This window comes from Belonocnema kinseyi, chromosome 10 (genome assembly GCF_010883055.1).
Source record: "Belonocnema kinseyi isolate 2016_QV_RU_SX_M_011 chromosome 10, B_treatae_v1, whole genome shotgun sequence".
NCBI lineage: Eukaryota > Metazoa > Arthropoda > Insecta > Hymenoptera > Cynipidae > Belonocnema > Belonocnema kinseyi.
Window position 1 is genome coordinate 57,522,510 of NC_046666.1, and position 14,284 is coordinate 57,536,793.

General features: G+C 35.4%; 1 protein-coding gene across 1 annotated transcript in view; it reads right to left on the minus strand.

Annotated features, from left to right (window-relative positions):
• The window catches only part of LOC117181998 (protein dachsous), a 318,444-nt gene that overhangs the window by 61,820 nt on the left and 242,340 nt on the right, over positions 1 to 14,284 (minus strand). Inside the window, exon 3 of the mRNA XM_033375018.1 lies at positions 12,564 to 13,031. Coding sequence (XP_033230909.1) covers positions 12,564 to 13,031 — 468 coding nt within the window. The remainder of the gene's footprint in view (positions 1 to 12,563; positions 13,032 to 14,284) is intronic.

Sequence of the window (14,284 nt, forward strand, 5' to 3'; positions counted from 1 at the left end):
AAGGGAAAAGATAAGAGCTGCTTGAGAAGAGACGACGAGTAGAACGAGCAAAACAAGAAAAGAGTACGAGGACAATTTTTCGAATTAATCGAATTTGCAAGCGATTTGTCTTCGTTACACCCACCAGGCACCCCACAGCGGGACCCTCGAGGATGACGAGTCGGCTCTTTCGCACGTGTATACATGGCATGCGTGTCGGCGCCAGGGGAGAAGCCTTCAAATCTTTAGCCAAAACGAATACCACTTGTAGCAAATTGAACCATTTGCAAATTGACACTCTTGGTCATCTAAAAATTGGTAAAACATAGAAGCAGAATGGTCCTTCGAGCCGATCAGCTTGTATAGAGGAAGCTTATACAACCTCGAAAAATGGAATATTAATAAATAATTTATGACTAAGGAAACGCTTCTAGAATTAAGTTTCCTCACTCCGATGAGAAATTGGCTTCGTTTAATTCAATCTGACCCTGCCAAGTACATTAGATTCAAGAAAAAGGCTCCTGCACGCTTCTTGATCCGTTCCTCACGAGTTGTCTCTCTGCTATGCATCGCGATTGTAATTTATCTGCTCGATAAATACTCACAACAGCAACGACCCCTTCTCGCGACCGGTAATTCCACAAGTAATGAGTTGTGACCAGGGTGCTCATGAAGGAGAAGCAAACAGCATCCTTTCCTTCAAGAGACGTTGATATAAGTGGAATTCATTGAATGATGCTTCCAAGAGAAATAATTCTTTAAATATAAAATTCAAATCTTATATTCAAAACCGAATTTAATTAATTTGATGAATGTTGTGAATTTACTGTTTTTGAATGATAATACAAAGGTTAGTACAAAGGTGATGAATGACAAGTGTCATACCTAACCAGCAAAGGGATGACAATGCGTACGACTGACTACCTGTCCTAAATAACGAGTGCAACTCACTGATTACCAATGACATTTTTTGGCTGTTTCCACCAATGAGATTTAACCGAAAATCATCAAAATATTCTTTTTCTTGATGATAAAATCTGAGTATACGATACCAAACCTTCTCCTTTAGATACAACGTTAGTGGATGCGATATACACATCTTAGCGTTTGAGCTCAGATACGTGAGGTGCCTGAACTCGTACCCGTGTAGTCTTGTACGAAGCCGCATTTATACACTTTGGATGGTATATAAACTTACTACAGGTCGGTATGCACGAAAGGTATGGATGTATAAATAGAGGTTTATAAATTATGCTATCCGCGTACCCGAGTACCATCTTTAAGATACTGCTTCAACAGCCGATGTCATCCCATGTCATCTGATGTCACTCACAACCATTCGAATCAAGAGCATCTCTCTAAATGAATGTAAAAATCTATTTTTAACCAGAATTCAGAACTTGTAAGACCGCTAAACAAAATTAGCCGCTATTTCTTCATTATTTGAGTGTGAGTGGTTTTATTGCAGAATTCGAGGAGAAAAAGTTTGATAAAAGAACTCATCCTCTTCCGAGAAAGCGAAGGGGAAAGTTGTCTCGTTTCGGATAAGGTCTGCATCCCGTTCTGCCTCCGATGCACGAAAATACTTTCGATATATTTTGGTGCTGCATTGAGTTAAGGAAAATTTGTTTGGGAAAGGATCTGCAGTTTTGAGTAAATGGAGAGTGAATTTCGGACTGAAAAAAGCATTAAACTGATATTCAGTTATTGTATTAACGAATATGAGAAAATAGAGTTTGTTTGAAGAATGTAAATTACGGGGTGACCGGAAAACTTTATTTTTAAATTCCCTGTATATGAATACTAAGTTCTACTAAAGGGCTGGTAATAATTTAATGATTTTGTAATATAAGCATCAGGATGCATTATTTCATATAATTTTTCCCATTAGGATTTTGCAATAAGACTACTCACACTTAAATATTTAAGAAATAGCGACTAATAATTTTGTAAGGTCCTGCAAGTTCTTAATGCTGGTTAAAAATGTACTTTTTAATTTAAAAAATTCAAATTCCTTGGTGAAGATCATAAAAAAGAATAAGGAATAATTAACTTTACAATCATAAATGAACTAATTTAGAGCCAGATGTTGCAAGTGCAAAGATTCTTCTCTCATTCAGGTTCTCCTGAATATAGCTTATGAGTCTGGAAGTTATAAATCAAACCAAGAATGTAGAAATATTCGATCCTGGAGAAGAGCTTCTTTACAAATTAGTCTCTTCGCATCTAATTAGTCGAATTAACGCCATACAAGGCGATGTCTTATATTAGCAGGCTCAAGGTCACTGGACGAACTCTCTTCGTTTTATTTTCTCTCTTTCTCTTTTTCTCTCTCGACTTCTGGTTCTGAAATCTTGGCTATTTCTTCGTTTCGCACTTCGTCGGTCTCACGAGCTTTGCCTAAGATCCCACGAGTTTCGTGTCGGCGAAATCGAACCATTAGTTAAGTCCTTGCGAAAATAAATGGGTATAACTTCTCACTGGTTCCTGAACTTCATTCTATATGGTGTTATTGTATCTTTAACTGTGTGGAATCCCTTTATTAAACTGATATATACGACATAGATATATTGAGGAAAAACTAACAAAATTTGAAAAACTTCAAGGAGTTACAGGAACCCTGAAATATTATTTGATTGAAATGAAATTCTGCAGAGATTTAGTTCAAATATTGTTTTTTCGCCAAGAGAGGGAAACTGCAGAAAACTCTTTCCTGTGTGCAGCCGGTTACTGTCACAGGGTGTCTATTCACCTGGAGAACCTAAAAACATTTGGAATCTGAACACAGAGAGAGCTATATAATTAGAGATGAGGAAACCTTCCTTATCAATATCAAGAATATTCTACAGCTGTAATGGTTCGTGACTGTGCTACGTTTATAGAATCGTTTTTCACGACGTCATCACTAACCATCGCGAATATTCTAGCAAAGCATGTACACGAAACACTTTAGTTGTGGAATGGTCTTGATTTCGGCAAACTAGAAATTTGTATTTAGAACGCAGCTTACTCATTTACTCCTTTTCTCAAGTTTCCAGATTTTTCCTGACTTGAGGACACCATAAGACACCCTGTTATATATCAAGTTTGCTTTTCAGCCTGAAAGTCATTATCTAATTTGCTTCGAAATCAAGACAATTTTCAATGTAATGCAGTTGGAGGACTTTTGTTTTTAGTTTTGTCTTTGGTGAATAAGGATGGTCAATTTAACGCGTTCACGCAAAGGTGGCACGAGGTCGCGAGCAGACTGATTTGCATCCAGCTATAAACAACCGCCGTCGAAAATGATATAGAACATGAATACCGAGGCTCGACCAGAACCAGCTGGGATTATGATACTGCTTCTACTCAAGTTCTTTGCTCCATGTTTCTCTCTCTGGCTAATGCCACTTCCATAGTAAAAGTCCACCTTCCCCTGAATACTAAGTCAGAAATCCTCCCTGATAGATATAGGAATTAGGATCATCAACTCTTTTTTAAATACCATATCTAATATCTGATCCAGTTTAGGAGGAAGTAATCCCCTATTTTTCAAAGCTTCAGGAATCGAGACCATTTTTTTTCTTCTTCGGGTTATAAGGCTCAATTTTAAATGTCTTGGGTTAGGGCGCATTAAAACCTTTTTTATGATTTACAATATCTTTATAGTTCAAACGGCAAGGAGATTAATAAATACTTTAATATTATTGCATACTGGACAGCCACAAATGCTTTCGAACCTGGGGAAATTAGATGCTTTTTCAAGAAAATAGGGGAATATATATCGCATTTGTAAACAAACAGTTCAATTTTCAACCCAAAAAAAACGAACATTCAAGAACAGAGTTAAATTTTCAAGCTAAACAGTCGAATCTTTGATAAAACAGTGAACTCTTAAATCCAAAAACTGAATTTTCAGAAAATTTTAATTATCAATCACGTAAAATAATTTTCTAACCAGATGGCTGAATTTTCATACAAAAAAGATTAAACATTAATGAAAAAAATTGAATTTTTAATTCAAAAAGGTAACTCTTGTAGAAGAACGTAGAAAAACCTAGTATAAAATGTTGAAAAATCCCAAAAATTGTTGAGGAAATGATCATTTTCACGACAAATATTAATTTTGCGAAAGATAGAAATCAGCGGGTAGCAGGCGACAGCCTTTAAACGGTTAGAATCGTTTGCAAATTAATTTTTTTACTCACAATTCTGATATAATAGAACAATTCTCGATATATGCTAGATTTTCAAATGGCCACGTCTAAATGATGGTGACCCTAAATTTTGCGAAATACTTTGCGAAATGAAGAAAAATACCGACAAAATTGACATGTCCTGTGTGTCTTGTAACTTTATTCGTAATCAGCCACCAGGCTAGCTGTTAACTTCACGTTATGCACGGTATCGGTATTAAAAGATTAATTCTCCACACAAAAATTAATTTTTCAACCAAAAAATATGGAACTTCAATAAAACAGTTGAATTTTGACAAAAAAATATCAATTTTGAACAAAAAAATTGAATTTTTAACTAAACTAGATGAATCCTAAACCAAAAATATAATAGTAGACTTTTAAGATTCAAAATTTCGAGAAAGAATGAACAAATAGAGACGAATAGAGGAAAAAGTGTAAAGTATGATATTGGTGCTCGAAAATTCAAATGTTAAAGGATCTATTGAAATCTAAATTTTCGAAAATAAATGCCACGAAAAAATTAGATGAAGTTATTCAGGTTCATGCAAATAAACACGGATACTTTTTCTGAAAATGTGAGATAAAGGCAGAAAGCAAGGAAGGGAAGGATTAAGATAAAGAAAAAGCAAGAGGAGCACGAATTTCTCGGAACAGAGTTACGCAAATCAGACTGCAGAGTCGACGGGGTAGGGACGGTTGCAGAACGCTATCTCGCAAATCTTGCAGCGTGGTTAGCTTACGTTCACTCGAGATGCAGAGACAAATCCGTGTGCGGCAGCCACGAAATTTGCAAGTCCGGTGAAAGCACGACTGCGAAGTGCAGCCATGCTCTGTGCAAGAAGAAGAAAGAAGAAGATCGTAAGAGAAGATAAAAACCAGAAGAATTTTTCAATTCTTGAAAAGACGAGTCTTCAAGAACGTATCCTTCGATACAATTCCACTTGAACAACAAAATATTTCATTAAAGAATATCAGGATTCAGGCATCACGGTTAGGGTATTCAGTTAAAAAAAAAAACGAATTTTGAAGAAAATTATTGAATTGTCGACAAAAAAGATGAGTTTTGAACAATATTTATGAGTTTTTAACCAAATTGTTAAATGATCACCTAAAAAGATGAATTTTCCACCAACTGGTTGAATTTTTATACTAAATAATTTAATTTTTTTAAACAGTTGAATTTTCAGAAAAAAATTTAATCCAAAAGGACAAGTTTTTATTCAAGTAAACGAATTTTAAATCAAACAATTAAACAGCTGCATTTATAACCACATAGTTAAACTTTACATAAAAAGAGGCAAATTATCAACAAAATAGTTCAACTTTTAATAAAATAATTAAAATTTCAACCTATAACCCAAAGAAGTTGAGCTTTCCACCCGAATACAAAGATGAATTCTTAACAAAAAATGTAATAGTTAATATTTCAACTAAAAAGATACTAATTTTTAACATAATAGTAAAATTTGGAACCAAAGTGTTCAATTTTAAACAAAAGAATTGAATTTTAAAAATAAAATTTAAACCAAAACTGGGACAGTTAAATTTGAAGTAAACAAATTATTTTTCAAGAGAAAGAAAAGATTTTTTTTTTAAATAATCCAATTTCTAATCAAAGTAAATGAATTCTGAACTGAAATGATGAATTTTCTACTGAAAAAAAAATTAATTTTCTTTGAACTGTAATGATTTTTCAATTAAATTTCCAATTTACGATGAAAAACCTCAATTTCCAATTTCAAGTAAAACATACCAACATAACATAAAGTTCTTGACATGATGTAAGTATTCCTTGATTTTGTATTAAAATGTATTAAAGAATAAATAAGAACTTAAAAGTAAAATGATTCGAAATTTAATATCTTAAATGTGAAGGCTGTTGGTTTAAAGTAACCGATTTTCTATGAAAACGTTAATGTATAAACTGAAACTGTTAAAAAATCACAAATATATATTTTAAATACCAATTTTTTGTATAAAATGCTAACGTAACCTGAAAAGGCTCCAAATGTCTGAAACTTTAAAATCCAATGACTTTGTTTTGTTCAAGAATGTCAGCTTCCATTAGAAAACGGTAACAAAACCTAGTAAAATATTTAGAAATTAAAGACTTCTTCGAAATGTTATGACTTTCTGTTGAAAATATTTGGATTGAATACCAATTTCCAGCAAAAACACTAGCATAACAAATGTATAATATTTTCAATAATTTATTTAAAATTAATATATAAAAAAACGAAGTCTCTCGTCGTCAGGAAATTTGGAATGACTTGTCCAATATTTTATATAACCTAGCTAGCTAATAGTCATTCCGAATTTTCGAGACTAGTCCATCCCCTTTTTCAACTCCCTACATTTTTCAGGATGACTAAACACAGCCATAATAAAACGTCAATTAATGAAAACTCCATCACGTTATCGACGAAAATGATAGTCCCTTGTGCAAGAAGAAGAGTACATTAAACGGGGTAATTTTGGACATGTGAGGCAAATTCGGAAATTGCCAGATTGATAGTTTAAACAAATTAAAGTCAGTCGTTTTAACCAGAATTTACAAACAGTAAGTAATTTAGGGGATGTCAAAATTTACCCCACTTGTCCGAAATTACCCCGCTTAACAGTCCTGGAAAAATGTTTAATTTGTAGCATCTGGTGATGAAAAACAAGTGAGATCACCAGCTAAATCTCATTAATAATTTCAAATAAGAAGAATGTTATTCCGATCGAGAAGTAGCGCAGCTTCAATAAAAAGATATTCGGTATATCCCACTTGCGTATAAGGAAGTTAAAATGATATGATGATAAATATGCGTTACAACTGTTGAAGCGAAAAAGCGGGAGGGCGGGGAGACGAAAAGGCCGATCGAAGTAATTACCTTCCTACCGATCTTCTACCAATTAAAAGCGGACTGGAATAAGGGGGCAGAGGTACTAAGGGTGTTTCTCATGTTAAAAAGATCGGCAGATACCGTTGGCCTTGAAAAAGTTGGCGTCTTTTTCTCAGCAACGCCCTGGGATAAAATCCGAGAGGAACGTAAGAGATTCGCGAAGAATCGCCACCTGACTTTTGGTTCTCGCGTCTCTCCTTCTCTCTTTTATCCTCTCGCAGAAGCATTCTCGCATCTCTCAGTACCGCCTCAACATTCTTGTCCCTCCGATTTCTCTCATCTTCCAGTTACTCCACCTTTTCGTCCTCTCTTCCCTGGCCTCACTTCCTCACCCTGCTGCTGGTCTCAAAGCCAGCAGCGCGGCGATATTTAAAGCGTATGCAAAGAGTGCACTTCAGAGGGGGTGGATGCACGAGGGGGAGGCAGAGAGGGAAATGGGGAGAAGGCAGAGAGGCAAAAAATTCTGGACAATGGCGGCTTGCGTTCGGCTGCCCGGAATCCGACTCGCTACGATTTATGTGACCTCGACGACGACGGTCCTCATCGTTCCTTCTCCCTTTCACTCTCATCCTCTTCTTCTCTCCTCCGTTCAATTCCTTCAGAAGAATCCTCCCGAGATGACTCGATCTGCGATTTCTCTCGAACGTGTCAAAAGTACCTAAGGGCATTTCTCCACTATCAGGAGACAATCCATAATTTAGTAGCTTTGGTGTTTTAATTAATTGTCAAAAGATTGCTACTTGGATCCAAAGATGACTTGCGAATCTAAAATTTCCAATCTTAAGTATTCACGTTGGCCATTTGTCAAGCTCATAACGTTCACGAGCTTGACTCTATGAGAATAGAGAGAGAAACAACTCCTAAAAATGCGGTCAAGCTGAGGTGGATTACTCCTGATTATATCGTATCACCCTGGATTACCTTTATATAGAGAATATCTCTAGATTACCTAAGATTACTCCAGAATAGATAGGATTGCTCTGGATTTCAGAAAATTATGGTGGAATACACCGCCTGAACAAGACTCATGTGGATTTTCAACCAAGAAGATTCATTTTCTACCGAAATAGTCGAATTTTCAAATACAAAAGATAAATTTTCAACCATACAGTTGAATTTTCTAATAGAAAAAAAATTCAACGAAAGCGCAATAGTTACATTCTTCGATGAAAAATTAATTTATAAAAAAAGACATGTCTGAAAAACAGTTTAATTTGTCAGCAAAATGCAACTGTAATAGTTAATTTTCAGTTAAATAATACATTTTCAACCCAAAGAGACGATTCTTAACCTAGAAGAATCGTCATCCAAGCAAGTGTTAATTTGTCAACCAAAAAGTACCAATAAAAAAAATGAATTTTCAACCAAATAGTTGCATTATCAACTAAAATATATAGGTTTCCAATAAAAAATAAAGAAGTTAAATTTTAAGTTCACGAAATACATGAACTTTCATCCAAATAGTTGCATTTGAAGCAAGAAAATTAATTTCTACAAACAATTTTGTTTTTGAACAAAACAGTTGAATTTTTAACAAAAATCATGAATTTCAAATGAAGAAGATTAATTTTCGACCAAAAAGGAAGAATTTTTTACAAAACGCATTAAATAGCAACTAAAAATTACTAATTTTTAACACAGAATGGAATAGTAACATTTTAAGTTGAGAAAATTAATATTCCATAAAGTAGTTGAAAACACTTTGAATTGCCTATGTAAATCAGTCAAAATTTCTTGGTTTAAAACAGGATTACGGTGGATCACCAGTTCGGATAACCGTGCGGTCCAGCGGATGACCAGAGGGCTACCCCCTCGCTGAGAATTTATCGAACAGTATCCACCGTTGAATCGCTTATTCATTTCTGAAAAGTCTACCTCGCAAGTCGATTAAATTCGTGTGATCGCAGCATCGTGAAAATAACCAAATGAAACCACGACTAGTTAATCTCTGGCTGTGAGAACAAATTTATGTGTCGTTGATGGTAAAACAAAGAGGAAGGTAGTAAACAGGTGGTTTGAGAAAGAAGCAGAGGAATATTGAAGGTAGTATTAGGATGGTACGTTCGTATGTAGCATTGTGGAGGAGAGAAGACGAGGAAAAGAAAGAGGAAGAGGAGAGGAGGGTCCAAAGGGATGGAGGTACGTATCCGTGTTTCCACACTGGAGGTACATCCGATGCAAGATAGGACGCGTCACGACCTGAGCTCAGTGCGCTATAACTGATATACCGTGTAAAGTACGTTTAAATGTATCCGTGGTCCAAGACCACGTTATAGATTCCACTATTGACGGTACTTTACGCTCTGGTGCCATACCGGTGGTCGTATTGTTCGCCGTTGGCCCGCATATGCAAATTCGTCGCATATCAATGCCCAGCGTACGTTTCTTACTTATACACGCGATTTCGCCAGAGCCTGGCGACGACACTTCTTTCTTCCCTTTTAAATTCCCTCTTAAACTCTGCGCGTGACTCTGCTTTCTTCCTTTTCCAAGCAATTTGTTTCTCTCGGCCGGTGTCGATCGTGCCCGAGCAGCTTCTTACAAATCGAGGAGTTTTGTTCTAATAGGATTATAGAATTAAAGCTCAGTCTTCGTGTGTATTTTGCACCCCCCCCCCCCCCCCCCCCCCCCCCCCCCCCCCCCCCCCCCCCGAGCCTCCCGCTTATGTGCGAACCATTATTAGCCCGCACGCGATCCTCGCCATATGCCATGAACCCCACGAGACCAGACCGAAAAACCTGTTTGAATTCGATGAAAAAACAAACCTGCGTTCGGTGACCGCAATATTTGACACACAACAGTCAATCATATTATCAGATTATGTTGATCCAAGAGCATCTGTAATTACTACATGATACTACTGCGCATGTGTAATAGATCTCTATAAATTTTATGCCAGCGCAGTAGCTCCTAGTTTCAACTGATACGTTTGAGGTACCGCTAGGAACAGATTTCTGATAATCCGCTGGATCGCACGGTTATTCAAGCTGGTAATCCGGTATAATCAGAGTGTAATCATACACTTGTAATCGAAAATAAATTAAGCAGTTCAGAGTAATCCACATGTGAAGCGGAGTAATCCATTTGTGAAGCGGAGTAATCCGCTTGTAATTCGAAGCAATCCAGCTTTGTAGCGCAGTTCTAATCCGAATAATCAACTTGTCATTCAACGTAACTTAATTTTAATCCAGATTATTCGGAGTAATTCAAGTAATCCACTTTTAATCCAGTTGAAGCCTGGAACAACACACTTATGATCCGGGATCATCTTGAGCAACCCACTTGTAACCCAAACACGGAGTACTTCAGGTTGTCCACTTGTAACCCAGAGTAATCGAGGTAATCGGAGTAATTTACATAGGTAATCCAAAAAGTTTTCAAATATTTTTCAGAATATTTGTGGTTTGTTTTATGGTCGAAAATTTGTCTTTGTTTGAAAAATTAACTATATTTTGTACCAGTATCGTTTTTTCTGTGGTTGACAATGAATTGGATTAACTAAAATCTCAAGTATTCCATTTTCAGTTGAGAATTTATCGTTTTTAGTTTAACATTCAACTATTCGTTTGAAAGTTGAGCTACCTTATTAAAAGTTTAGTTTTCTGGTTGAAGATTCTTGATTTTAATTGAAAATGACCCTAAATTTAGTTCAAAATCCATGTATTTTGTGAAAATTTCGTTCTGTTTTGTAGAAAATTAAGATTCTTGCTCGAAAATACATCTTTTTGGTTGAAAAAGGAACTATTTTCGTGAAAAATCATTTTTTGGTTTGAAACTTAATTTCTTCTACTAAAAACTTTAAGATTCAATTTTAGAATGTAAGTTTACGTTTTTTGGATGGAAATTAAACCATTGGGTTGAAAATAACTTTTATTTTGTTCAACATTTTTTTCCTTAGATATAATGAATAAATATTCTTTGTTGAAAATTTAGCAATTTTGTTGAAACATAATTTTTTTGATTGAAGTTTCTTCATTTAAGTCGAAAATTCATCTTTTTGGTTCCCAAATGAAATAAAATGCTGAATTTTAGTTGAAAATTCAACGAGCAAATTGTTTTTTTCCACTTAAAAATTCGCTTCTGTTTTTTTGTTGAAAATTATTTTCGTAACTGAACATTTAACCATTATATTTTTGGCGAAAAATTGATATTTGTTAGTTGACACTTCAACTCTGTGATTGGAAATTTATCTTGTGTAGTTTAAAATTCCTTTTTTTCTGTAGAAACTTAATCTTCTAGCTTGAAAATTCAACTATCTGGTTAAAAATTCATCTGTTTTGTTGAAAATTCCAAAATTTGGTTAATAATTCGCGTGAGTATATAGTGTAGGCGAAGTACTTCACTATAATTTTATATAATCCAGAGTAATCTTAGGCAATCCAGACTAGTTCTGTATATAGAAATAATCCAGGGTAATCCAAATTAATCAGGAGTAATCAAACTTCGCTGGATCGCATTTTTCGGAACCCCCTCCCCCCTGGAAACTATAATCTAACCCTGCACAAGAACTACGCAAACTAATTTAATTTGTAGTTTCTACTTAAGGCCTTTTCCATCATGTGACAAAAATACTTTTTGAAACTAAATACCAATGTGCAATCGGTGAAATTTGATCTCTTTTCAATTCCTATTTTAATTTCAATTTTTAATTAGCAATTAAACATTTTAATTTCCAAGTTCAACACAACTGTTTAATACCTCAAGAAGGTATTTTACTCCCTGGATACATAACTGTACATAAACACTAGTTTCCTAACATTAACCTAAAGCTCGTCGAAGAAAGAAGACTTGCCTCCTACGTGTATACCTCTATTGCTCGCCTACGTGTAATCATCGAGTCATCGATCCTGGATCTGTTCTTCACTGGTGGTCAAATTTTCTCAATAAATAACAAGCAAAAATCACGTAACAAATACTTAATAGCAAAGCTTTCCGAAATGTAAAAAATTCAAATAATCATACCTTTATCGGATGATATATACAATATAAACCTTTTTAAAATTCACAAATAATTGTAGACCTTCATTCTAACATGAGCAGAGTTGAGAACCTTTGATAACACTCCGCCTACTTTTTCCAATCAAGTTTTCAGAAATCTATTAATCACCCCTAAGAAAGATCCTCTATCTTCAATTAGTATTCATATTCAGTACATTAACGCGAATGATCTATAACGATCTCTTGCAAATTCACATCCCGGAGATATTAATTGAGTTTGAATGTAAAGTCGATCTTAGATACGATGAAACGGAAAATCTACTTGAAGGGCTGGTTTTCAGAAAATATGAGTTGCTCTTGAGATATTATAGAAGCAACATAACTGTCCTTAATGATGAGTGAAATTATCTAATGCCCTTCAGAAACAAGTTTGTTCAAAATAAGCATTCATTTCGCTAAGGAATCATATTGCTGAAGCAATAATTTTCATAAATTATTCAATGAGCTTATCATCTTATCGAGAAACAGATCCTTAGGTACGATTATTGTACTTTCGAGTTTTGATGTTTTTTCTACTTACCATTTGAAGCTCCAGTGTCTTTGATCGTCCCAACAACTGTGTTTTGAGCAACATTCTCCTTAACTATAAAGGTGTATCTCGGCCTATCGCATATTGCCAATCTGTGACTAGCAGATGATGCTGTGATTTTGACTTCAGCATCAATCGAGCTCTTTAGACCCGCCGCGTCAGTTGCGGTCACGTTTAGCTGATGCACTGACGACTTCGTCAGAAGATTCGGTCGGACCACATGAATCTCTCCAGTGCTCCTGTCTATACGAAAGATTCCAACTTCGTTGCCACCTGATATCCAGAAGGCAACCTGACCATGGTCAGCATCTTGATCTGTTGCCGCGACTCTCAAAATTGCTCCACTGATCGTCTCTGTATTCTTCAAGGTCACATTGTAACTCCTCGGATTAAAAATCGGTCTATTATCATTCACGTCTGTTATCTGGACTCTCACGATTGCTGTTGTACTCAAGCCTCCTGTAAGAAAAGAAAATTATTTATTACACTGTCAAGTATTTTCTAGCATAAGCTAGATTCTAGCATTGCTATAAATTAATTATTATTAATGCTATTAATCTTACTAAGCTGATTTATGATCATCGCTCGAGCAATACTTCAAAAGTCTCAATTTCCACATCAAAATACTAAAGGGGAATAAATTACAGACAAGTAAAAGTGATCTATTGAATAACGCTGAGTTGGACCTACAAAGTTCTGGGAGCTTTCTAAAATTATGGGGTCTAAGTAAAAAAGATAGAAGCTGCTTTGGACTCATTCAGCCTAAAATCTCCTTATCGAGTCAAATAACGTGGATGTATTAGTCGCAGAGTAGAGAAAGAATCGACGAGGTCGCCCGGAGCTGGTCGATATAAATCACCAAGAAGAGTTCCCCGGCTTTTTTTCGAAGCCAATCAGCCTCTTCTCGGTCTCTCTCACTCTTATCCTACCAACTTAGTGTTATCTACCTTACTTGCTACACGAAGCAGCAAAAGGCTTTCTTACCCCCATGCAAGGCAATATGTTGAGCATCATATTTCAAGTGAAAAATTTCGTCGACTACAATCGCAGCATCTGCTCTCGTTGCAATGAGATTAAGGCGGTACTTGCATTAGAAGTATATCAAGATTGGCTAGAAAGTAAAACCTTTCATTCCTGCAAGATTTATGGCACAGAGGCCCTTTGTGAAGCAGTTAAAGTAGTCACTAATTTATTTTAGACTGAGGATGCATGAACACGCTGTCGATTTTTTCTAATTATACAAGGTAATTTTAACAGAGCCTTGAGTGATCTATCTATACATAAAATTTGATATTCTAAATGAAGTACAATTATATTGAACACAATACAATATTTTTTTCAAATGAGGAATTAATGTTGAAATTCCTGGATAAAATAGAAAAATAGTTAAACAAGTGAATATATTATCAAGGATCGATGAAATATAGTGATTTAATCAATTCGTAAATCCTACTTTGCGACAGAGTAAGCCTTTGAGATATGTTGGTGAGAATTTAGCAAACATGAACTACCGTGGTAGAGGGTGCTTTAAAAAAGGCTTAACGCAAGTGTTAATATTAAAGACAGTATGTAAAACGGGTAATCCGATGTTTAAACGGTTTACATCCGTAATTCATAGTAATGTATGTACTCGGCTCGCGGAGCTCCAAGCGTGATATGATTTATAGGTACGTGCGAGTGTCATTGGAGTCATACGTCAGAGACCAACCTGA